Source organism: Onychomys torridus, chromosome 6 (assembly GCF_903995425.1).
Source record: "Onychomys torridus chromosome 6, mOncTor1.1, whole genome shotgun sequence".
NCBI lineage: Eukaryota > Metazoa > Chordata > Mammalia > Rodentia > Cricetidae > Onychomys > Onychomys torridus.
In genome coordinates this window covers 22,126,448-22,154,288 of record NC_050448.1, presented here as the reverse complement: position 1 = coordinate 22,154,288, position 27,841 = coordinate 22,126,448, and the positions used below count along the sequence as shown (strand labels likewise).

Sequence of the window (27,841 nt, the reverse complement as noted above, 5' to 3'; positions counted from 1 at the left end):
AAGTCTAAATAACCATTGAAACATACAGCAATGAAAATGTCAGCTTTTTTTTTTTTTTTTTTTTGGAGCTGAAGATCGAACCCAGGTCTAGGCAAGCACTCTACCACTGAGCTAAACCCTCAACCCTGAAAATGTCAGCTTTTAATTATTCATTAATGTTCTTAGGCCATAAACCCTGCAAGGATTATCTCTAAGAGCTGAATGCTATAGATTATTCGTGTTTCTTAGGTTCAATATGACAGGAAGCCCTGTAGGCTGCAGACTGATCCTTAACCTTATTTTTCCCCCGGAAGTCAAGCTGCCAGTACCAGTCTTTCCTGTGTCCTTGGAAACACTAACCTCCACTTGCCCTTTTCATCCCCTTTTCAATCACTGATCTCTCCCTTATGGCCATTATAAAATGGTATAATATTTTTTTTGACAATACTGTTGTGGAATATTAAGCTGTGTTCCATTTGTTTATGCTGTGGAATATTTATTTAGTGATGCAAAGATGTGTTGCATTCTTTTATGTTATATTTGTTTAACTCTGTAAAGCTGTGTTACTTTGCTTGTCTAAAACACCTGATTGGTCTAATAAAGAGCTGAATGGCCAATAGCTAGGCAGGAGAAAGGATAGGCAGGGCTGGCAAGTAGAGAATACATAGGAAGAGAAATCTGGGAAGAGGGGTTGAGGAGCAAGAAAAGGAAAAGGAGAGGAGATACCAGAGGCAGCCATCCTGTGAGTCCGGCAGTGGTGGTGCACGCTTTTAATCCCAGAACTCGGGAGACAGAGGCAGGTGGATCTCTGTGAGTTCAAGGCCAGCCTGGTCTACAGAGCGAGATCCAGGACAGGCACAAAGCTACACAGAGAAACCCTGTCTCAAAAAACCAAAATAAACAAACAAACAAACAAGCAAACAGAGATGGCCACCCAGCTACACAGCAAGTCATGGAGTAAGAAGTAAAGAAAGATATATAGAAAGGTAAAAGCTCAGAGACAAAAGATAGATTGGGATAATTTAAGTTAAGAAAAGCTAGCTAGAAACAAGCTAAGCTAAGGCAGGGCATTTATAAGTAATAATAAGATTCCATGTATTTCTTTGGAGCTGGATGATGGGTCCCAAAGAGTATAAGATTAAACATGCGCACGTGTGTACACACACACACACACACACACACACACACACACACACACACACACGCACACACACGTGCACAATACCATTCACCTTTTGTGGAGGAATTTTTTTTTAAATACTTTGAAACTGTGCCAATGATGATGAGATACCTAGTATGTCAGGCACCAACCACTAAATTCTAGCTGTTCCTCTGACCATTGTACCACCAAAAGGTCCCCACAGTTCTCAAATGTCAGTACCCTCTTATTGTAGACTGTTGAACTATAGAACAAGGGTGTATCAAAATGATCCTTGAGTTCTTTTCACTTAATTCCTTTTCTTTATGGCAGCTGAGCAACATAGCTTGAAGATTAGATTGTAAACTTTAAGTAGAGAGAATAAATATTTTTCCTTTTGAAAACTAAGATGATACCAGTACTAAAATGATGTCTTATTTTAGATGTTGGTTGAGTATTCTTGGGTTAGTGGTATATCCTTATTACTTGAACTATTAAATCATGGCTGAAACATTATTTTAGTAGATTAATGATATATACTCATATTTCTGGTATTTCATATTTGTTTCTGTAGGTACATATATGCACATGAGCACATATTTGTGGAGGTCAGAGGTCGGCATGAGGTGTCTTCCTCTGTTGTTCTCTACAATATTTTTTGAGGCAGAGTCTCCCATAGAACCTGAAGCTTCCATATGTGGGTAGCCTGGCTGGCTGACAAACACCATGGTTCCTTCTGTCCTTGCCTCCATAGCACTAAGTTTTCAAGACCACACTGCCACACCTGGCTCCTTTATGTAGATACTATGGATCAAACACAGGTCCTCATGGTTGTATAGAAAGTACTCTTTCTGACAGAGCCATCTTCCCAGACTCTGATAGTTCATATTTTCACCTTAACATTCCTTTAAAGTTTTTAATTGGCCCAAGTTAAAAATGATGTGAGATTGAAATGTGTATGTGTATGTGTGTGTATGTATGTTACAAGAACTTTAATGATTTTATTTACTTATAAAAATGAGCAATATTTGTTTAATAAAATTTTATAGTTGACATATTCATGGTAATAAAATTGACAATAATATATCTGCCCATCCTAACTTCAAAATGTACTGTTTATGCTAAAAATTTTGCCATTTAAGATTTAGAATAGCTAAAATAGGCAGAAGAAAATGGATATGCTCCCTAAAGGAATCAAAAATGATCATATCTGAGAGAGAGAAAAGGAGAAGTGGTAAGCAGGTTTTTTTGACAGTTATGTTTTGGATGGCTTCAGGAAGTATGTGTAAGGTGTGTTTAGAACTCTTATTACTATGCCTACAGAACAGGATAAGGCTGAGAGATCTATGAAAGAATTAAAATAAATCCCAGGGAGACTAGGTATAATTTTCCATTCATTATTTGGAGAAAAAGTTTGTATATATGGGTGTTATATCTCCATATGTGTTTGTGCACTGCATTCCTGTTTGGTGCCCACAGAGGACAAGTAGAATATGGGATCCCCTTGGACTGGAATTATGGACAGTTTGGAGCCACTACATAGTTGTTGGAAATCAAACCCAGGTCTCTTGAAGAGCAGCGAGTGCTCTTAACCACTGAGCCATCTCTTACACCCCGAAGAAAAAACTTTAACACCTTCTTTAAAGCAACATCTGTGTTCACAGGTGAAGCCATTTGTTCATTATTCATTGACTAATCATGGTATTAGAAATAGAGAACGTGCTGCCTTTAAGAGCAGTAGTGTAAAAGTGATGTAAACATTAAATTTTCTGTTTGAGGCTGGAGAGATGACTAAGCAGTTAAGAGCTCTTGTTTCTTTTACAGAGGATCCAAATTTAGTCCCAACACCCACATTGGACAGCTCAAAGCCACCTGTAACTCCAGCTCCAGGAGAATCAATAACCTCTTCTAGCTGTTGGCGTCACCTATACACACATCACATAACCACACACAGATATCTACATAGACACATAATTTAAAAAATTAAAATAAAATCTTAATTTTTTTTCTTTTAAGGTTTGATTAGGTATTTTAAGGAGACTCTAGCACTGTAAAAGACCAAAAGCACCAGAAAAATCAGACTTTTCAGTAGTGAGCATGTTCATAATAGAGAATCCTTTTTAAAAATTAGGAAGAGATTTCACGCAGGCAGATAAACAAATGAGGAATGGTCTTATGGAAGACATCAGAAAGGATCTTGGCATATGTGAGTACAGGGTTTGCCCCTTTCTAGAAAGTAACAAAAGGACTTTTTTAGAATAAGTATAGAGGCACTACTTAGGTGTGTCTGTCTTCCTGGGAGCATAGGCCTCAAATGAAGTCCAGCATTATCAACATAAGGGAAGAACAAAGGTCAGGTACAGCACGTGTAACACCACTAGTGCACCAAAGGTTTGAAATGAGGAATGAAAAAATAGTGATTAGCAGTGGATAGGTAGACTATTCAGTTCGCATAATAGCTCTCTAAATATTCTCTAGAGAATAAAACTTTAAACATCTTAGCAATGAAACATTTTCTTACAAACTAAGCACTTAAAATGCTGACCTAAATCACAACTCTCCTATCAAAAAGAATAAGAGTGAGTCTATTTTGAGCTAAATGTGAGTAGCCATGGCCTATGAACACACTCTAGATAGCATCTGCCAAAATGGAAGTGGTTACATAAACTTCTGTAGTCATAAAACAATAGAAAATTATACATGAAGGCATTTTATGAATGCAATGATGAAAACATTAGGCAGGTTTCAGGTGCTGTCTGATAACATCCTGGGATGTTTAATTGGTGGATGAAAATACAGATGCTGCTTCAGGAAGTCAGATGCAGATCCCCATCAGTAAGAGATGTACAGGAGGCAGTACAAGCCCTGGGAAAGTAATGCAAGTGGTCATGAGTTCAATGCTAGCCTTGGATACATAGCAGAGCATGTCCAAAACATGAACTTAAGCTAATAAAATCATAAGGTAGAGAATATAAGGCACATATTGAATAATTCAGGAAACTGTGAGGCATCTTTTTCGTATATAAGGAAATTATGTACTGCCTTTACCTTCCCCCAAGGCAGCATAGCCATTCTTAGTTTTAGAATCAAATTTTCTTTCCGTTTTAAAGCAGAAAGTAAAAAGATAATGAAGTTGAATAAAAATTCTATGTTAAAGATCAACGTAGTTACACAAGGGAAAAAGTACTTGAGAAAATATAGATAATTTCCCTCAAGTTTTTTTTTTTTTTTTTTTTTGGAGCAATAACTTTTTAAATTATCTCTGAATAGCTGAGCTTCTTTATAAAATATATTCTATAGCTCCGTCTTAAATTGCTGTTTTACTACAATTTTGTTTTTGTTGTTCTATCTAGATCTGTAATGTTCCACTGAGGGTTTGAAAATTGTCATTAGTATCCTATGAAAGATTAAATACACAGCCTATAAATTGACATTGTATTTATGGCTGAAAGTCAAATACATGATTGTAATCCGTTTTGCATAGAAATTGTCTACAACTTCAAATATATCAACAGGTTTGTGCTGCTCTCAACCTTGGTCAGAGAAGCTTCTTACCACAGAAGGGAGTGGTTACTGCACAGACTCATAACTCTTCAATGCTCTGAGAATAAGTAGTTCTTCTCAGAGTGCTCAGCAGTAGGTAGAACAAGTATGTAAACATCCCTACTCTACCCCTACTCCCAGGCTTGGATAACATCACAGAAAATGAGACAGAAAGAGTGTAAGTGCCAGAGGGTGAAGAGATGTGCCATAAAAGATTGGCTTCTGGATACGACAAGAACTCATAGCTGCTGTGTTTGCCTGCATAAGACCTGTACAAGATCAAGCCAGTTTAAAAATCTAGCAAAGAACAGAGAGGGACTCTCAGTGCCTCATCCCTAGCTGGAGAGCCAATGGCATTTGATGACTGCTGAGAGAGGGAGATTAACTTCCCTTTGTGGGGGTGGCCATTGGTAGGCTGACCACATTCCAGTAAACAATCTCACACACATATCCATATGGGTAGCACAAATTGGACTTAGTGGGAGAAAAAATAGACATGATATTAGGAGGTAGATGGAGAACATGTTGAGGGAGGAGAGATGGAGCTGGAGAGAGGCAATAGTGGATCCATATGACCAAGATACATTGTATACATCTATGAAATTTTCACAAAATTAAAAAGACACCAAAAAACCATAGATGTCATCACATAATTAGTGTCAGAATATCTTGCTTCAGTTTCAGATCTGCTGCTCTTTTTATTCTTAATCAAAAGTTAAAGTTCTGTGGGTATGGTTTTCTTTAAAATGGAGATAGTAAAATCTACATCTATAGAGCAAGGTTTAAATGAGAAACACATGTAAAAATAACAATCATAATACAATCCTATGGTGATTTTCAGTAAACCTCATATGTCATTTCTTCTCTTTAAAATATTTAACTTTCATATTATGGTTATTAATTTGTAGATTATGTATAGCAATTCAAGAAGCTAATGTACTAAGAACAGGTAAAACACATTTGGAAAAGCAAATCAAAGAGCTACAAGCAAAGTGCAGTGAATCAGAAAATGAGAAATATGAGGCTATTTCAAGAGCCAGAGATAGCATGCAACTCTTAGAAGAAGCAAACCTTAAAAAGAATCAGGTAAGATAATGTGCAAACATGTTTATAAAGAATAAGATCTTCACATGCCCTAACAATAAAGGGATCATCAGCTTCCAAATTAATGCATGGAAACAAACTGCTACATTTCTCATTATCTAATAATTATGCTATATTTTAGATGGTAAGAGTAATATCATAAAATATACTAACATTATAGTCATTTTTCAAAAACAATATTTAAATATCAGACTTGTTCTGTCCCTATATCCTGAGTCACTGTCCTTCATCCTCTGTACTGTCATAGTCCTTTACCAGAGTATACTTAATCAGATAACTCTTGGACATGTTGATTTCCTTTTTACCTGTACAGTTCCTTCATCAAGCAGAAGCCTAATTGACAAAGTTAAACATAGCTCAAAAGATTAGATGGATTCTTCAACTGATGCTTTTTTTCCCCAACCCCTTAACCATTTTGATTTCTATACTATTCTGGACCATGCTTTCTGTCTTGTATTGTTTCCCTATAAATGAGTATAATCTTAGAAGACAGAAAGTAGATGATTTTTTAAAATGTCACTTCTTTTTTTGTAGAACTCATTATAGCATTAATATATATACCAGCATTCATGAACTGTGTAATATATGCAGAGTACTCCAGTAGGAAGTGCACAGGGTATATAGGAAGTGCATTAATTTAGGTTTCTTTCTTGAAGTGGTAAATTTTTCAAGAGAGACACTAAAAATGCAGAAAGTATAAATTGGATATTACAAACCTAGTAAAAAGGAAGCTGGATGAGGTGACACATGCCTGCAATCTGTAATCCCAGCACTTAGGGGAGGTGGAGCCGTTGGATAATGAACTTAAGGCCAGTAGGTCCTACATAGTTAAGACCTTGTTGCTAAGGGGAGGGGAATTATCTCTTCAAATCTAAAATGCAGAAATGCTAAAGTGCTTATGCCTTTCAGCTAGTGTTCCCATCTGTGGTTTAAATTCTGTCTCTCCACTCTTGGAATAGTTAAAATGTATGTAGTAGGTCTTGGGATACAGCTCAGTGGCAGAATATTTTTCTACCACATATGAAGCCCTTGGTTTTATCCTTAGTACCACCAAAAGTATAATACTACCTACAATAGTCATATTATGCTTGTAAACTGTTCTAAATACCCAAGTTAGCTAGAAAATTTAAGAACAGGACAAATTCATTTGTCTTTACCCTCTGAAGCATAGTTGTATAAAAAGTTATCTGATGTTGTGTGGTGTGTAATGGAGAGGAGACAGGGCAACATGGCCTGTATCACTTTAGTCCTAAGTCAACGAAGCTTTCAGAAGCGGCCTATGGCTATTATATTAATTTTCCTCTTGACTAATTCTTAACTGCTAGAGGGTTTCCATTTTGTGGTTGCTTGTTGAAAATCTAGGATTCTCTTCCTCTTTTTTTTTTTAAAAAAAAGATTTACTTATTTTTATCTATGTATAAAAAGAATAAAAGTTCAGAATGACCCTGAGACTTTCAGTTGTGGAGATGAGAAAAATGTTGGGAAATGCTGGCTGAAATAAATACTAAAGATTTAATTAGGAAAAGGTAGACAATGTTTGGGGAGATCCTTCCAGAAGTCAAGAATGATACTGTGCTGTCAAAGAGTGAATTACCTTACCAGTGAAATGTGATGTTTAACATGCCATGATTGTCTTCTGAAGATTCTGCTTGAAGAGAAGCAAAAAGAAGATGACAGAGAGAAAATGAAGAAAACAATTTCCCAGCTTATACAAGATGCTGCCCTAAAAGCAAGGAAAGAAGTGAGGAATTTTTAATTATACTTCAAATACAGACTTTAAGTCCTAACTAAGACTAAATGCTACTTAAATACTTTAAAATTAAAACCTTGTGTGCTTATTCTCAAAGACTGTGTGAAACTATTAGTGTAAGTGGCCAAAAACTGGTGTTTGTTTCCTTTAAATTGAACTGGGGTATAGAGTAATGTACGACAGTCTGACTTCTAGTGGGTGTTTTCTTACCTATATTTTCTGTGCTCAATATTTTTCTCCTCAGTGGACTACAATTTCAAGTATTTTTTATAATTTAAAAACACAAGACTAACATATTTGTTTTCTTTCTAACAACTCAATGGTAGTTTTCATTTTCCATGCAAATACATCACTTAGAAATATTCTTTAGTCATGCCATGTAAGGTCATTTTGGTTAAGAACAAGCTATGATGACAGTGATCTTATGAAATTATAATAGAGCTGCAACACCTGTTGCCTGGTATTTTTACAGTACCCTTTCAGGCTAAAATCCGTTTGGGTAGACAAATACCACAGTGTATACCTTACTCTATACATTACCATGCTGTATAGTTTCATAGCCTGTGAACCCTGAACCTCCTAGGTTTATGCACATACAATACACTCTTGATATTCACAGTGACCACATTACCTAAATAATGTTTCTGAACAAACCCTGGTGTTACATGATGTGTGACTGCACTTTATTATGAATTGAAATTAGATAATTTCCCAAAGTAAAAATTCAAATTTAAGACAGAGTCAAGACTAATGCCTTTTATTCTAACACTTCCTGCAAGAACATTCCCTATATGTTAGCTTGAGAATGTTCTAACTTTAGACTATATCTTTCAATACTCTTGACAATACTATTAGACATTAAAAAGTAGCTAATAATAAATATTGGTTGTCTTCCGGACCTTTGTAAAAATATTTTATCGACCGGGTGGTGGTGGCTCACACCTTTAATCCCAGCACTCGAGAGGCAGAGGCAGTCGGATCTCTGTGAGTTTGAGGCCAGCCTTGTCTACAGAGAGAGATCCAGGACAGGCACCATAACTACACAGAGAAACCCTTTTTCAAAAAAAAAAAAAAAAAAAAAAAAATTATATCCTATTTTTTCCATTCTAGTTGCATTTTTAAGATCAGTTAAAATACATTGATTTTTTTAGAGCTGATTGAAGTTTCATTTATGTTAACCTATAATTTCAGTGCATTTTTTAAAAGTGTTGTGGTCTCAATATTTATTCTAAATACCTTTATAAACTGTAGTAACTGCCTCCTAAACTCTAGGTATTTTACTATTTGTCAGCAGCCTATGTGGATATCTGAGACTCTGATGTCTGCCCCCTAACCCTAGTAACCTCCTCATCTGCCCTGACACTATTGTGTGCTCCCTAATCCTATAAACTGCCCAAGTGGACATCTGAGACTCTTGTGTCTGTGCCCTAACCCTAGTTACCTCCCTATCTGTAAGCAGCCCAGGTGTATATCTGAGTCTATCATGTCTTAGCTGAACATACTCTCTTAATCCCAGACCTTTCCTTTTAGGCATGTTCCTATTAGTTTTCTTAAAGCCAGCCTTCCCCTGCTATGCCAAGTGTTTACTCAAGGAGTATCTACTTAACATTTCCCATGTGCCAAGCATTTCATTTGTTCTCTGCCTTCTGTAGGTTCCACACTGTTGCCATTTTTTATATCTAAACTTTAAAAATTATTACATGGTGAGGAGAAATGAAATAATAGCATCAAAGGAAAATTGAAATCACACTATTTATAGCCTTTTATTTGGGTTTTCTTTGAATAATTATGGTATATATGAAACAAAAATGTATATACATCACCAAGTAAATATTAGGTCATGAGAGCCTTTACTATCTACATCTTTATATTCCTGCAGTGTTTGTTATTTCAGAGAATAGGTAATATTTTGATAAATAAAGCATGTACTTAATCATAGTTTATTTCTTATACAGTAAACACTGTAAATATTAATGTATATTTATTTCTGATTATTAAGCTGTAGCTGAAAGTATTTTCCTTGAAAATGTCCATATTATCAATCATTTCCCTATTTATTGCAGTTGAAAATTGCTCTAAGTCTATTTTATTGACTATAGTAAATATAATGAGCATATTTTCATATACTTCTGTTCTGGTTATAAAATTGAACAAAAATGTGTCAAACTTTGCTTTTTAAGAACAAACATGGCTTATCTCTCAGATACTTCAATTTTTTTTTACCATTCTTTTTTTATTTTATAATTTAATTTAATTTTACATATCAGTCATGGGTTCCCCTGTCTTCCCCCATCCTGCTCCTGCCCCCGCCTTCCCCCAGCCCATCCCCCATTCCCATCTCCTCCAGGGCAAAGACTCCCCTGGGGTTTCAGCTCAACCTGGTAGATTCAGTCCAGGCAGGTCCAGTCCCCTCCTCCCAGGCTGAGCAAAGTGTTCCTGTGTAAGCCCAAGGTTCCAAACAGCCAGCTCATGCACTAAGGACAAGTCCGGGTCCCACTGCCTGGGTGCCTCCCAAACATTTCAAGCTAATCAACTGTGCTAGAAATCTCATCCAATAACTGAGGGAAGCAGATGCAAAGAGCCACAGCCAGGCCCCAGGTGGAGCTCCAGGAGTCCAATTGGCAAGAAAGAGGAGGGATTGATTGTATGAGCGAGAATTGTTCAGACCAAGATTGGAAAAAGCACAGGGACAAATAGCCAAACTAATGGAAACACATGAACTATGAACCAAAAGCTGAGGAGCCCCCAACTGGATCATGCCCTCTGGATAAGTGATACTTCAATTTTTTAATGAAAAATTTTTTTAAATAAAATGTTGGCCATTGGCCGGACGATGGTGGGGCATGCCTTTAATCCCAACACTCAGGAGGCAGAGGCAAGAGGATCTCTGTGAGTTCAAGGCCAGCCTGGTCTACAGAGCGAGATCCAGGAAAGGAGCAAAGCTACACAGAGAAACCCTGTCTCGAAAAGCAAAAAGCAAAAAAAAAAAAAAAAAAAAAAGTTGGCCCTTATTATTAGTATATGACCATTCTTAGCCTTGTCTGTTTATTAAGTAGAAAATTAGTTTCTAGTCAATTGGTATTTCATTTACAACTATCCTTATTATAAAAGAAAATGTTTATGTAAAGAATAGGTTTATGTGTTTGTATATTTAAAAAACTGGGTGTAGTGACACAGCATATAATCCTAGCCCTTGGGTGGCTGACACACAGGTTTGTATGTTCAGACGAGTCTGGCTACATGGCAAGAAATTAGAAAGAGAGAAGGAAGGAGGGAGGAACGGAAATGCAGAGGGCATAAGAGAGATTTTAGTCTCTATATAAATTTCAGAATTCTACCTATTGTAAACTTCATCAGTCTCATATTTTGTTTCATCAGATCCTACTGCTAAAAATTCTCTGTGAACCTTAGGTCTTAGCTCACTGATAATATTACAGTGTTACCACCTCAGAAGATTCTTTTCAGAAAGTGTACTTTGATTCAGCTGAGTTTGGCAGCATTAAAAAATACTTAAAAATATATTCTTATTATTGTCATAAAGCTTCAAGTTAGTTGTATCAGTATTAGACACTGAAAAGAACACAGTTTAGAAAATGTGTAGGGAGCAGATAAATTATACTTTTTGGTTTTTCAAGACAGGATTTCCCTGTGTAGCTTTGCACCTTTCCTCGGACTCACTTGGTAGCCCAGGCTGGCCTCGAACTCACAGAGATCCACCTGCCTCTGCCTCCCGAGTGCTGGGATTACAGGCGTGTGCTACCACCACCCGGCTTAAATTATACTTTTAACAGCTCAAATTTTTATGCTACATGAAACATTCATAGCTTAATTTCTCTGTCTGTTGCTGTTTAAGTCAGCTTTCCATTCCTATAACAAAAATATAAGAGCATTAACTTATAACAAGAAAAGCTTATTTTGGCTCACGGTTTCAGTGGCTGTGGTCTGTGATTAGCTGGTCCCATTGTCAGGCTTTCAGCTAGACAACATATCATGACAGGAATACATGGTGGAGCCAAACCATGCATCACATAGCTGGGCAATAAAAGGTCCAGTATCCCCTTCAAATGCATGCCTCAAATGAGCTGAAGACTTCCTAGTAGACCCTACTTCGTAAAGGTTCTACCATCTCTCAGTAGGGCCTTTCTGGTCACTGGAAACTTACTAACTGGAAACTATAACACTTAATCTCCTCATCTGTAAAGCAGGTAATAACTCATGGGGATGTTGTAAGAACAATGATATGATACACATAAAGCATTCTGAACAGTACTCACTGCACACGATCCTCAACAAATGCTATGCTCATATTATTACCTGTAAAAAAATAGATTAATCCTTAATGTCCTAATCCCTGATTTATCTAAAATGTCAACATAAATTATAGCACAAGTAAAGCCTGAAATTGAGCCACATACACTGTTTGGCAGGCCTTCAAAAAGATAACATATTAATTAACCAAACAAAGTACATAGCAGGCAATACTGAATGTATTCTAAGGAAAGTTTGTGCTATATCATTAATAGGTTATTTTATACAAAAAAGTTTCCAAAGGCTTTTAATCATAAAAGTTTCCCTTAGGTCTAAGTCGTCATCAATAATCCTCTTAGTTCCTTAAAAAAAAAAAAAAAAACCCTGACAAGCTCTTAGGAAAAATTATTGTCACAGACATCCTGAAGTATAACGAATTCTTCAAAATGCTCTGTGCATACCAGTTATTCTGTTTCTGAAAATCTCTGTTCAAAGCTTTCCTTGAACACTCATTTACTTAGCACTACTGTCTAGTGTACACTGTGAAAAGATCCTATAGAGAGAACATAAATGCTTTAAAAGTTACTAATTGTGCCGGGCGGTGGTGGCACATGCCTGTAATCCCAGCACTCGGGAGGCAGAGGCAGGTGGATCTCTGTGAGTTCGAGGCCAGCCTGGTCTACAGAGCTAGTCCAGGACAGGCTCCAAAGCTACAGAGAAACCTTGTCTCGGGGGGGGGGGGGGGGGGGGGGGAGTTACTAATTGCATGTTCGGTGTATGATTCTGCTTTTCTCCTCCTAGCTCTCTGACATTTGGCAACATTCAGGGAGCCCCAGACATTGTTTTTCACACTCATTCTTTCACGGGTGCAAAGTGCTACTTGTGGAGGTGGTGTGACACGCACCAGCAGAACAGGTGGAGTGCACCAGCACCTTTGAGCCTAACTGTCTCCTGTCCAGCCAGACATTCAAGAAGTATACAAAAATTGAAAATGGGCTGTCCTCTAACATTTTAGATTGGGAGAATATATTTATTTCATTAAGATTATTTATTCTATCTAAGGTAATGATTAAATTATTTGGGGGACATAATAGTAAAACTTTTATGGTTTCCTGCTTTTATTTCTAATAATGGTAAAATGCTAAACAAAAGAATCCGTTATAAACAAAAGCTTTGTTTTTACAGTGTAAAAGTATCCTGAGACCAAATGCTTTACAACAACTGTCGTTTGGGATTTATCGTCCTCAGTTCTCATGACCATTCTTTATTTTATAATGCTGAAGATTCTGGAGCCTTTTATATACTAAACCAGTGCTACAAGTGCAGTCCTCTGATCTATACGATTTGTTGTATAACTTAGGGTAGCTTTGAACTCACTATATAGTCCAGACAGAATGAACAAAATCTCCCTGCCCCAGCCACCTGCGTGCATGCTCACTACACGTAGCTCATACATTATATGCCTATTTATATTTTATGTCATAAAAGTTGTTTCTTTTTTAAATAAAATTCATCATGCTAAATTTTTGACAGTAATCATTTTTTATTCTTTCCCTGAATCATGTCTTCATTCACAGGTTGAAAGCACAAAAAAACAGTATGAAGTACTGATTTCACAATTAAGGGAAGAACTTTCAGCCCTTCAGATGGTATGTTAAAAAAACCTTGTTAGTATTTTCCTCCAAATATTACATTCTTTGATGACCAGTATGTATGACATTGGAAATTCATTTGTTCCATATACATTTGTTAAGCATGACTTGTGCTAGGTATTAGTAGTGTTTTGTGCTGTCTTTGGCTTGTGGGAGGTAAAGTAGGACAGTGGCATTCCTCCCATTTCATTTGTTGTTGACAGAGCACAGGGCCACTAAACCAACCTGCTGCAGGTCTTGCCATATGCTGGGTTCATCTGGAAGACAAGGAAGGAAGAAAAGCTATGTATGTCAGTAGGAAAGAAGAAAGACAGTAAAGCTTCCTACAAATAGATACATAAGGATGAGTAGGCAAATGGGGGCAGTGTGGAAAAGTGTTTTCATGTGACTAGAGATTAGAAATTTAAATTTAACTTGAAGATTTAATGAAATGAAATATAATGACTGTTCCCAAAAGATCCAAACACTAGAATTTCTAGGAATTAGAAAGACACGTACAACTTCACAAACACACATCTTTTCTGAATCCTTCCATCACTTTTAATCTGTTATAAAATTTATCAATATTTTATGTATTCTCATAAATAATGTGCATTAGTGTATGTTCAACACATGAACATATTGGTGCAACCACACTCTTTCCAGGAGAAGATCTCCTAATAGATTGTAACACCCCAAAGTGAGAATCTGACTATTGTCCTTAGTTTTCCCTATTGCCTAGCACTGTTTTTGCACAGTATTTTTAAAGTAAATAAACATCAACAGAATAATATTTAAATACCTCCAAAAAGCTACAAACCATGTAGTGTACTTTAATCATTTTACAGAGGTCCTGGATATAAAAACCAGGAATGATTATTTTCTTCTTAACTTAATTTCACATGTAGTAATGATGTAGAAACAGTTTGTAAAACAAATGGGATGCATCATGGCCTACTGGTCACATACAATTGTCTTATTTTACTTGTTCTTTTTCATAGATTATCAAAAAAAAAAAAAAAAAAAAAAAAACCAAACAAACAAACTTGCATCTTTGTGAAAGGAAAGAAAAATGTCTCTTTGTCACCATCAAAGATCACTTTAATCAGTTGTAAATGCTATAAAAACAAATCTTTTTGTTCTGTTTTCCAAAAAGAATGAGGACTGTCTAAGACTAGGAATCCTTAAAACAATGGTGTAACAACCAACTCTTTATAAAACTCACTGTATTCTATTTTGGCAATTTCATTATATAACAAATGTTTTATACTATATATCAAACACTTCTATACCTGAATGATTTTTTAAAAATATATGTAATATTATGTAATATTACATTTATTCTATGGAAAAATTGTGCTGTCTGGTTAAAAAATAATTTAAATATTAAAGATACTTTTTAAAAATAGGGAGATTTCTAGGGTGGATGAGAAATACCCTCTTAGAGGCTAGGAGTGTAGCCTAGTTGGTAGAATGTATGCCTACTATGTGAAAAGCCCTGAGTACCACATAAACTCTGTGTTAGTACACATTTATAAACCTAGCACTCTGAAGGTGAGACAGGAGGACCAGAAGTTGAAGATTATTCTGGGTAAGTAGAATTGATATCCTGAATGAAAAGACTTTTTATCAGGAGTACTGGAAGTCAGGAAAGCATTAAACAGTGTATTTCAGATAAGATACTGAAAGTGAGTAACTGCCAGCCAGCTTTACTGTATCTAGCAAATGTACATTTTTAAATTGATGGAGAAATAAAGACCTTTCATGACAAGGACAGACTAAAGCAGTTCATGACCACAAAGACAGTATCGCAGAAGATGCTAAAAGGAGACCTGTACACAGAGGAGGAAAAATCTAACTCTGGAGAGCACAGCAAAGAGTGAATTCCATAAGAGGAATAAACAAATAAAAAGTAGGAAAGAATTAGCCATGTCCAACCTAGGAAACCACCAAAGATCATCATGTGAATCTGGACGAGGAAAGTAGTAATGGTCAAACCAATTAGAAAACAGTCGGTGAAATGACAAGAATCACTAGTAACCCTAAATACAAATAGTTCTAATTCTCCAATTAAAAGATGAAGACTAGCTGTAAATGTAAGAAACTCACCTTACTGGCAAAGGCAAACCAAAAGTGAAAGAACGGTAATTGATGTACCCAGTGAATGGAATCAGAAAATAAGCAGGATGCACCATAACCAAATCTGACTTAAATAGCCTTCAAGCAAAAATGACATAGAAGGGATAAAGAAGGCCACTTCATATTAATAAAGGGAAGAAATTATCAATAAAGTAAGCAAAGAAACAGGACTGTCAGTTTCATAGACTAACAGTAAATGTACAGTTTGGTCCTGATAGAATGATAATGGAGGACTTCAGTACTTCCTTCATATCAGTGTTAAGTCTTCCAAACTAAAATTCAGTAAAGAAAGTTCAGTGTTGAACTACACTATAAATTAGGCAGTACACTGCTATAGAACACACAATTTTCTCAGCAGCCAATGGAGTTTTCTCTAATGTAGATCACAGTTTAGTCCATAAAGCAACTCTAAAAAATACAGAATAATTGAAATAATTCTTAATACTTATCAAGTCACAGGATAATAAACTAGAAATGAGTAGCAAGGGAAATTACAAAGAAAACTGCAGATATGTAAGAAGTACACCATTCAAGAAGTCCATAGAAGTTTAAAGCTTTCTAGAATCAAATGAATAGTCCATCTTGTGAGAGCCTGTAGAATACAGCAAAGACAAGTAGTTCTAAGAAATGTGTAGCTGTTTTTGAGTCTCCAAATGAGGAGGTGTAGGTGGTCTCTTTTTTTTTTATGATCTCTGTTTGTTTGTGTGGCCTCTATGCTATCAGTTTTAATATTTGCTAGCTCTTTATAAAGTATGATTTTAGAAATATTTCACAAATGCTAGAAAAATTAATTTATCACCAAAAGCAGGTATATCAGGGGTTATGAGCAAAGCTTTTAATAAAAACTTATGAAGTTCATTTTAATATTATAGTACATTTTAATAGAAGTAATATAATATTATGGTAATTATAAATATTTCAACTTTTTTGTTTCATTTACCCATTTTTAACCCAGGTTAACCAAATACTGTTGGACCCATCATCCCTTGATGTCAGTGATATAAGTAGGGGCATAGATATATGTATAGTTACTCTTTTCTTCATAGGCCACTTTCCAATCAAGAAGTAAGATGCATCTGTGTTATTATTAACATATTGTCCTAGTTTACTTTCTGTTGCTGGGGTAAATTACTGACAAAAACAACTTGAGAAAAAAAGGGGTTTAGCTTAGCTTGTAGGTTATAGTCCGTAATCCAGGGAAGGAAATAAAGCAGAGACCATGGAGAAATGCTGCTTACTGGCTCTTTATGACTTGCTCCTTCTGTTTTCAACCTAGGACCATGTGCCCCAGGGTGGCACCACCCACAGTTTGCAGGTCTTTAATCAAGAAAATGCTCCCATAGACAGGCCCACAGGCCAGTCTGCTGGAGGCAGTTTCTCAGTTGAGAGTCTAGTTTTGGCAAGTGACAAAGACTAACTAGCACACATATGTGTTAAAGTTACATCAGTGGCATTATAAACATAGCAGAAATCACATCATAAACATAGCATCATAAAACTACCACTCAGCAGACAGAGAGACAGGAGGGTCTTGAGTTCAAGTTTGAGGGCAGCCTGGGCCATGTGGTGAGACTATGAAAAATATTCCCCCTAAAAAACAAAACCTTTTATAGATAAGTACCTTATCATATATATGAATATGTATGTATAAGACATTAAAAATGATTTTCCTACAAACTGAGTCCTATTTTAACAACAACAAAAAATCCTACCTTATTATTATTAACAGAGTTCAAGGTAATCAATTCTGAATCATAGTTTAAGAGCTTGGCTTTAGATTTTGGAAACACTGAGGGTAGGCCTTTTGTATAATTATGAAAAAAATGAATATCACTCGTGGTGTATAGTCAACAAAGCAGGTTCACAATAAAACTATACTTAATCTCAAATAAATAGAAAAGTAATTATGAAGAACTCTGGTTGATTCTTGTGCTTTTAGTATCTTGACAGAATAATTGTATGGATTAGTTGATATACTTGTTAAATTACTAAGTAAAATGTTTGACACAAAAGGTCTTTTAAGTATATATGTTTCAATGTTTTATGTGCATGCTAATGGATTTCCCTGGATGTTGGCTATTTTGTAAAGAAAAAATGTTAGAATTCTGCACTTGTGTTTTACTTGGCATATTGTGGCACTGTCTGGTTCCTTTTTCAAGATAATTTGATAATATTATATGAATAGAAAACCTATTCCCCCCCCAAGCTCATTTTTTTTTCTCACATGGGTATGCCAGCCTCTGCCTCTTACTTATTCTGTTAATTTTTTGGTATCCAAAAGCCAAAGGCAATTAATGAAATTCTGGAATAGGTCACTTTTTGAAGGTTGACAATTACTATGCCCAGTAATTAGCCTAACTTAGTTGTAAGTATTATGTACTTACATAAGTACATAAGTACTATGGCCTTACTTAGTTGATGAGGTAACTGTAATATTCTTGTTATGAACAAACCATTTTACTTTTCCATTTTTTTCTCACCTTAATGTTTCCCCAGATACATTTATTTGCATTATGATTTGATTTTATAGGACTGTGATGAAAAGCAAGGTCAAATCGATCGAGCCATCAGAGGGAAAAGAGCTGTGGAAGAAGAACTCGAGAAGGTAAGAAGGAAGTACAGCTGCCTTGCGGCTGCAGGTTTCTACATTGCTTCCTGCTCTGGTCGCATCTGCCTTCTAAGTACTCTGGGCAGTATTACTCAAATATAACTAAAGTCTCATTTAAATATTCATATCACATCTATTTCTTTCTAAGAATACCCATATCCTTTGAACTTTGTACTTCAAGGTATAACTTTCTTAAATATCCATATTTATTGCTCTAGCCTTATCCCAAAAGTAGTTTTCATTTTGTCTTTCTTTTTTTTAACTTTATGCCAACTTACTGAGGTTAGAATAAGGTATAATAGGTATATACAACCAAAATATCATAGGATTGCTATGAACTTTACTTTTGTGTATGTGTGTATAGAGGCCAGAGGTTGACATTGATGTCTTCCTCAATCTTTCTCCACCTTGTTTTCTGAGATAGAGTCTCACTGAAACTGCAGCTTATGAACTCAGCTAGATAGTTGGCCAGCAACCCCAGAAGTAACATGAATTTCTGCCATCCTAGGGCTGGGATTACAGGCACATCCCTCCACAGGCAGCTTTGATGTAAGTGTTGATACCACAACCAGTTTACTGACAGAGTTAGTTCTCTGCCCCAGATTTTTACCTTTTAAGAATATAGTAATTAGGGGGCTAGAGAGATAAGCAGTTAAGGGCACTGGTTGCTCTTCCAGAGACCTGGGTTCAATTCCTAGCACCCATGTGGAGGCTCACAACCATCTGTAACTCCAGTTCCAGGGTATCCAGTGCCCTGATCTGACCTCTCTGGGCACTAGGCACTCAACAAGATACACAGCCCTACATGCAGGCAAAACATTCATACACATAGGATAAAGTATTTTTAAAGAATATAGTAAGTAGATAAAATAACTTCCTCCAATGATGTTTGACGTAAAAACTACTTCTTAAAAAAATAGTTGCATGCTTTTTCATTAGCAGTTATTATCCCACTGTTGTAAAGTGCCTTGAGAAAGAAAGGGCAACCAAATATGAGCACTTACCACATTTAAGGTGCTATGATAGTAACTCGCCTAGAAAAGCTAAATAACTCACACAGTGTTAAAAAACACTAAGCATTTAACTTTGAAAGGCAAACTCCATGGCATTCAAAGTATGTGATATATCTATGTTGTCAAAAATAATGACAAAATCAGGTAGTAAAACAGTATTTACAAAGCAGAGCCTAGAATATGACTTCATTTGGTGAAATAAGCATATGCACATGTGTTCCAAGCTAGACACTTTTGACTGCCACCCTCCTAAAGGTAGATCTTTCCATTTCCTTCATGTAATGTAAGTTCTATTTAGAATGTTGCCAGATATATATACATATATCAGGCTTCAGGCTGATTTTTTTAATATTACATGGCATAGATTATATTAGTGCAGTGGAAAACTTAGAAGGCACAGCAACTAGTTCTCTGTCGTCCACAAAGCAGTGAGCCAAAGCTATAGATAGCACTGTAGGACTACAGTGGTGCTCAATGTCTCAGCAAAGAGTACTGACATACTGCTATTCAACCTCTGTAGAAAGGACAGCACAGTCTTACCAGTGGGGACAACATAAGGTGGCCCAGCAAAGCAGCCTTCTTGGGAGGGCAGTTAGATGAACTATTTGTCCAAAATGTGACCTGGACCTCAGGGCCTGCTATAATTAGCCCCTGTGCTACAAGAGCAAGCCCAGACTGAGCACAACGACCCTTGAGAAAGTTAACTCTGATTTTAGCTATATTGTTGCCCAGATAATCCAGAGCAAAGTTCTAGAACTTTAAGATCTCTAGTTATACTAAAACATACTTACTCTTCCTTTTGGGTTGTTTCATTAGGAAATTGTACTGAAGAATATTCACTAATACTACACTTTTTTCTTTCCTTGATGTTTTAGGGTGAAACTTGGGGCCTTGTACATTCTTAGCAAGGGCTCTACCATTGAGCTACATACCCAACCCAACTACTACTTGTTTTAAAATTGGCATTTTAAGCATTTTTTTTAAAGTGTCAGCAGCTGTTTTCTATTTCTGTATTAGTTAAATAGTTTATAGTAAGCATGATTTCAAACTTTTTTTCTGATTTTTAAAATTTATTTTTCTATTATCAGCTTGATACAGTATAAATTCTTATCCTAATAGTGAAATGTTTCGTTGAGGCTTGCCCAGTAATTGAGTAAAACCAAAACTTACTATAAGCCACAGTCATCCTAGGGTCCCCCTGCTATATAGCCTCCCTGGAATTTATAGCATTTTATTTTGTAAATGAATCAATCATAGGTGTCTTTAAAAAACTTCTTACAGTAGGAAGAGATGAATACATAGTCATGACTTTATTTCTCACATTATTTATTTATTGAGATAATTTCTTCCTATAAGGTAATGTTTATAAGCCTCTCCTTCAGATTTACCGTGAAGGCAAACAAGATGAAGGTGATTACAGAAAATTGGAAGAAATGCACCAAAGATGTCTTGCTGCAGAGCGTTCAAAAGATGATCTTCAGCTAAGACTAAAGAGTGCAGAAAATAGAATAAAACAACTTGAAATTAAGTAAGTTTTCTTTTACATTTCCTGTGTTAACATTTTAGGCATTCACATAGGTTTTGGTGAATTACCTACCTTTTTATAGAGCTTATTAAAACAGCCAAACATGTTTTTTATAATTTCTATTTTTATTAGTTTTTAAGTTGGCATACAAAATAATGAATTTAGTGATAGCATTTTATACTCATAAATCATAATCTTGTCATCTGTTCCCCTCCCACACTGCCCTCTTCTATGTCCCCTGCCTACTCTATGGCTGGTTTCCTTGCCACACTAAATAGACTTCCCTCTCCTAAGATATCCTCCCAGCACTCTCAGGATTCCATTCCATCTCTGTCTCTGTCTCTGTCTCTCTCTCTGTGTCTCTCTCTCTCTCTCTCTCTCTCTCTCTCTCTCTCTCTCTCTCTGTCACACACACACACACACACACACACACACACACACACACACACACACCACCCACAAACACACCCACCATTTATACACATAGTAATTATCTTTTTTGGTCTAGCTTGCCTGGCTTGGTATAATGATTTCCAGTTGCATCAATTTTCTTGAAAATATCATAATTGCATTTTCCTTTATTGCTGAATAAAACACCACTGTGTTTATGTACATTTTCATTATGCATTCATCTGTTGGTGAACAACTAGGCTTGTTCCATTTCCTTCCTGGCTATTGTGAGTAGAGATGCAAAGAATATGCTAGTATCTCTGTGATATGTTGATTTAGAATTTGAGTATGTGTGTATATGTGTATATATATATATATATATATATATATATATATATATATATATATATATCTCCAAGTTGGATTATGTTTGTTCTTTTTTTTTTTTTTCCAATTTGGAGACTTCCATACTGATTTCCATAATGGTTGCATAACTTTATGGTTCCTACCATCAGTGACTAAGGGCTCTTCCTTCCTTACAGCCTTGTCAGCTTTTGTTTTATTTTCTTGGGGTAAGATAGAAATCACAAAGCGATTTTAATTTGCATTTCCCTGATTGCTAAAAATGTTGAATATTTGTCCATATATTTACTGGCCATTTATATTTCTTTTGAGATCTACTTAGTTCATTAACCACCTTACTGATCAGATGATTAGTTTTGTGTTATTTAGTGTTTTTATTTCATTTTCATGTTCTTTTATGTATTCTAGATTCTAGACTTAATCCTCTTGTGGATAAATTGTTAGCATAGATGTTTTTGTGCAATATGAAGCCTGGATTTCACTTATAGTTTATTTTGCAGAAGCTTTTATAGGTCATGCAATCTTTTAGATAATTCTTAGTATTATTTCTTAAGCTGTTACTGTATTTTCCAGATAATCCTTGCTATGCTGATATCTTGAGGTATTTTCTATATGTTCTTCCCTAACAATTTTAGACATTAAAGTTCTTAATTTACTTTTAATTGGTTTTTGTACAAAGTGAAAGAAAAGTACTAGTTTCCTTCTACTACATGTGACTGTCCAATTCTCCCAGCACCACTTATCCAAGAGGTTTTTTGTTTTCATTTGTTTTGGTTCTTTTCCTCTGAAGTGTATTTCTGAAACCTTTATCAAGAATCAGGTGACTGGGTTTATTTCTGGGTTCTCTGTTCTATTCTTTTTATCTATGAGTGTGTCTTTGTACTACTTACATGCTGTTTCTGTTTTTGTGACTATGTAATGTAACTTGGAATAAGATACTGTGATACTTCTAGCATTGCTCAGCGTCTTTTGTGCTTCTATGAATTTTAGGATTTTTTTCCTAGTTCTCTCTCTGAAGCATACCAGTAGAATTTTTATGGGGATTACATTGAATATGTAGGTGACTTTACAGTAATTCAGTTATTTTTACTATTTTAATTCTGTTGATCCATGAGCCTGAGAATTTTTTTCCTATCTTCTAGTATCTTCAGTTTCTTCAGAGTGTTACATTTTCCATTGTAGAGATCTTTGGCTTCCTTGCTTAGTTATATATATATATATATATATATATATATATATATATTTTAAACGGGATTGTTTCCCTTATGCCTTTCTCAGTGTTTATTATATATTGGTCTATTAAAAAGCTACTGGTTTCTTGCATTGATTTTTTTGTATCATGGTGCTGTGTTGAAAGTGTTTATCAGTTCCAAGAGGTTTTGTGTTGAATTGTTAGGTTCCCTTTTGTATGACATCATACATATGCAAATAGAAATAACTTGGCTCCTTCCTTTTCTACTTGTATCCTTTTTATTATTTTCTCTTGTGTTACTGCTATTGTTAAGACTTCAGTCACTGCTTTGAATAAAAGTGGAGAGAGCTGACACTGTCTCGTTCCTGATTTTCAAGGAAGTGCATGGAGTCTTTTCCCATTTACTATAATGTTGGCTATCTTAGCATGGGTAGCTTTTCTTATGTTGAGGTATGATCCTTGAATTCCTGGTTTCTTTTGTTGTTGTTGTTTTCGAGACAGGGTTTCTCTCAGAAGCTTTGCGCCTTTCCTGGGACTTACTTGGTAGCCCAGGCTGGCCTCGAACTCTCAGAGATCCACCTGGGTTTGCCTCCCGAGTGCTGGGATTAAAGGTGCATGCCACCACTGCCTGGCAGAATTCCTGGTTTCTTATCAAGGGGGTTGAACTTTGTTGAAGGCCATTCTGCATTGATAATTGTATTATTTCCATTCTTGAATCTATAACTGTAATATATTACATGTGTAGAAAACATGTTGAATCATGCTTTCATGTTGAATGTTCTTTTTGATATGTTGGTGGTTGGTTGGTGGTGATGGTGGGTGGTTGGTTGGTGGTGGTTGGGGGGTGGTGGTGATAGTGGTGGTTGTGATATTATGAACTTCTGTTAGGAGGGACACATGGTTGCTTCTGTTGCAGCATCTTTTGATACGAATGTCATTTTATGACCAATGCCTGTGTATACTATTTTATTGGGACGTTGATTATTGGAACTTTACTATTTAAAAAGAAAACATAGCTATGTGTATTATAGGAATGAATAATTTTTATATAGAATTAAAACTATATGTTATAGAAATGAATGATTTCATATAGAACTTAAAACTTACAAGAATGTGGGAAGAATTAGGAAAGCAAAAGTCTAAACAGGACAGAGATGAATCAGTTCAAAGTCAATCATAAGCACTGGGGAAGTTAGGGTTGGAATAGAAACATAAACTATGGTTCATGGTAGTAAAACTGCAATCAGGTAAAAACTGTTTATGCATATTAAAAATTTCTCTCCTTATAAGTTACTTTTAACCAATAATTGAGTTATTTAGCTTTTTATTTTGAGACTAGGTCTCATGTTATAGCATATGCTAGCTTGGAACTTACTATGTAGCCCAGGCTGGCTTCAAACACAAGGCAATCCTCCTGCCTTAGGTTTCCATGGGCTGGGATAGCAAGCATGAACCACCATGTCCACCAGTATTTCTATTAAGCCATCACAATATTAGTAGCATTTATATATTTCCTGTGACAAATAGAAACCAGAGTATGTTCAGAGTGATTGGTTATCTGTAATTGAAAGATGTAAATTTCAGAAAATAGGAATGAAAATTAGCTATTGATTGAAACAAATGTTTAAAGAATACCTGATCTAATATCCATAGCTGAGAAAATTCAAGAAAACAACCTATTAACCTGTGCTAAAATAAGCTTATTTAATTTGAATTTATAAAGCCCTATTCTGAGATGTTTTACAGGAAACTGCAGATTGATTTCACTTTAATTTGTGAAGTGGTCAGCTATTGTGTTTTCTTATGCTACTAACATTCAATAAAAGTTTGATTAGCAGCTGTTTCATCTGTCTACTATTGGGTCCATGTTGTTCTCTTGATGTAGCAATTCTTAACACTAAGAAAAATTGAAAGATATTTCACGTTGATTTTCTAAAAGAGTAATAGCAGGTCAACTTGTCTATCCTTACTTAATATTGTTAAATTAAATGCATTTACCTGGTATTACATACATTTTAAAACCACATTACTCTAAAGTGAAAAGAGGGCTGTGGATATAGCCATGGGCTCATTCTTCAAGACCATGCTGAAGTGAAAAGAAATGGCTCAGAATAAAGAAAACAGAAATCTAAATTGTAAAATGTACACGTCTTGATCTTTTGTGTTTTGTTTCATTTGTTTAAAACAACAACAACAACAAAAAACAAAAACAGTTCCTCAGAAGAGATATCACGTTCCCATGAAATGATCCAGAAACTTCAAACTGTACTGGAGTCTGAGAGGGAGAACTGTGGCTTTGTCAGTGAGCAAAGGCTAAAGCTTCAGCAAGAAAATGAGCAACTACAGAAGGAGACTGAGGATTTGAGAAAAATTGCTTTGGAGGCCCAAAAAAAAGCAAAATTAAAGGTATTTTCAAAAATGAGTTAAATGTATTCTTGGGAAAATCAATGTATAGAGAATATTCATTAGAATCCTAGTAAAACATTCTTTAGGGTGTGTGGGGGGGGGGCATACATGCACCTCTCATCAAATAATATGAAATCCTAATTCAAAGTACTAACTAGTAGAACTTGGAAAGCATTCTGGAACCTGATTGTCTTCTCTATATATACACAATTTTTAAAAACATATTTTCCAACCATACAACAAACAGTTCTTCCTGCCAAAGCAAGTTAAACAGCACTAGCAGAACTATAGCTTACACAGCTTTGTAGTCTGCCATAGTCTCTCCTCCAGCTTCTCAGACACTGAATTTCTTCAAGATCAGTAAGAGGATGTTCCATCAGTTTTCTCTGAGAGCCTCTCCTAGCTAGAGTAAAAACAGCAGCAAGAAGAATGCACAGGGCAAAAGGCTCATCTGATAAAAATCTTTATCTTTTCTTTTCTCTACCCTCCCCTCTTCTTTTACTCTGTGATAATCCATTTAAGGCACTTTCAAGAAACAGGTATTCCATCAGCATCTCTTTTCCCTCCATTCCATGCCATTTTTTGTGAATGGCACTAGGTTTTTATAGTAAATATCCTCATCTTCCAAGCTTGCAGTGAGGCTGTAAAATAGCAGTACTGTTGTTTCACTTTGCTTATTGCTGCTGTTACAAGGAGTCAAAGGAAGTCATGTGCTGACCTAGTTCCCATCAACTGCAGTTATTGACTAGCTTTTACTGTAGGTATCCAGGGCAGTAGGCATTCATAAAAATATGAAATCTTAAATGAAAAATAGTCATGTGTTTTACAAAGGTATTTTTACTCAGTAAAATGTGAAAAAAAAAAAACCCTATCAGTCTAAAGCTACAGTAATTAAGACAGTTTGTCAACTTCAGAATAATCATATTGCTCAATAGTACAAAATAAAGTCCAGATATAAATTTCATTTTAATGAAGACCAAATTTTGTAGCAGAAGCACACTGTGGTTCAAGAGGAAAGGAATTATCTTTATAATTATAATACTAGTCCAATTAGATCCATATTTAAAAGATAAAATGACATTTCATCACAAATATGCAAAGTAATTTGTGCTACCTTACAGACTTAAAAATATATTATATGGGCACACAGCTTTAATCCCAGCACTTGAGAGGCAGAGGTAGTTGGATCTCTGAGTTCAAGGCCAGTCTGGTCTACAGAGTGAGTTCCAGGACAGCCAGGGCTACACAGTGAAACCACACACATACATACACACACACACACACACACACAAAATTACAGTCCATGGTAGTTGTATTTTCACTAAAGTATACAAAGATTTCATTTGTAGTGGAGACAAATTGTAAGCTTAACTGCTTACTTGGATGCCTCGCCCAAAGGTTTCTAAATCTCAAGAGCACATTGGATTGCTCTTTTTGTGTGTGACATTGGCTGACATAGCTCCCAGAATCCTGAGAGGAAAGTGATGGTTCCTTTTACTCCTTAGGTCAGCACAATGGAGCATCAGTTCTCAATAAAGGAGCATGGGTTTGAAGTTCAATTGAGAGAGATGGAGGACAGTAATCGGAATTCTGTTGTTGAACTGAGGCATCTATTGGCAGCTCAGCAAAAGGCGGCCAACAGGTGGAAAGAAGAAACAAAGAAACTCACCGAAAGTGCAGACATGAGGATCAGCAGTCTCAAGTAGGTTCACTGCTAGTAGTTGCTTGATACTTGTTTTGCAAACCAGCAATACAAAGTACGTTTACTATTAATAATTGTTTAACAATTGATGTTTTATAGAAGAAATAACTACAGTAAACCTGTATTTTACTGTTCTGCTCTATTTGTTTTTTGGTTTTGTTTTGTTTTGTTTTAATGTATAATTCTGAGAAGTGGGTGATAGCTCTCTCAGTAAAGTACTAGCAAGCATGGGGACCTGAATTTGATCCCCAAAACCCACATTAAAAGAAAAAAGGGGGGTTGTGGATTTAGCTCAGTGGTAGAGCGTTTGCCTAGCAAGCACAAGTCCCTGGGTTCGATCCTCAGCTCCAAAAAAAAAAAAGAAAAAAGGTAGTTATGGTGGTATGTGCTTGTAATACCATGGAGAGACAGAGAGATACTTGGGCTCACGGGCCAGCAATCCTTGCCTATTTACTGAGTTCCAATTCAGTGAGAGACTGTCTCAAAAAAATAAATAAATAGTAGATGACACCCATGGTTGCCCTCTGTCTGCACACACAAACAAACACACAAACAAGTACATATTACACAATGAGTAGATGTTACATTTTTATTCAGAAAATATTTACTGAAGTACTATAAAATATTAAGCATGGGGCCAGTGAGACAGTTCAGTGGCTAAAATGCTCGCTGCACAATCATAAAGACCCTAATTTATAATCCCAGCACCCGAGTCAAAAGTTAAGCATGGTGGTGTGCACCAGCACTGAAAAGAAGAGGGCATTCTAGGGCTTGACCCTCCAGCCAGCCTAGCCAAATCAGTAAGCTCCAGATTCACTGAGAGATACAGAGTAATTGAGCAAGACATCAGATGTTGACCTCTGAACTCTGCATGAACACATACACAAAAGCATCTATGGTTACATGCACACACACACACACACCCCCACAAAGAAAAAGGAAAAAATTGGCATTCTAAATCAAATAAAATACCTTATATAATACCGTGGCCTGGGGGAGGACATAGAAGCATAGACTCTTAACATGTATATATTTAGCACATGTAACATTTAGAATTCATTTGGCCTATGAAGCCTGAAATGTTTCCTCTCTAGCCCTTTAAGAAAATTT

At 35.9% G+C, this 27,841-nt stretch overlaps 1 protein-coding gene across 1 annotated transcript in view; it reads left to right on the top strand.

Moving 5' to 3' along the window:
* The window catches only part of Sclt1 (sodium channel and clathrin linker 1), a 115,914-nt gene that overhangs the window by 49,501 nt on the left and 38,572 nt on the right, over positions 1-27,841 (top strand). Inside the window, exons 10-16 of the mRNA XM_036190259.1 lie at positions 5,569-5,746; positions 7,407-7,505; positions 13,340-13,411; positions 18,063-18,137; positions 20,536-20,681; positions 24,837-25,029; positions 26,535-26,731. Coding sequence (XP_036046152.1) covers positions 5,569-5,746; positions 7,407-7,505; positions 13,340-13,411; positions 18,063-18,137; positions 20,536-20,681; positions 24,837-25,029; positions 26,535-26,731 — 960 coding nt within the window. The remainder of the gene's footprint in view (positions 1-5,568; positions 5,747-7,406; positions 7,506-13,339; positions 13,412-18,062; positions 18,138-20,535; positions 20,682-24,836; positions 25,030-26,534; positions 26,732-27,841) is intronic.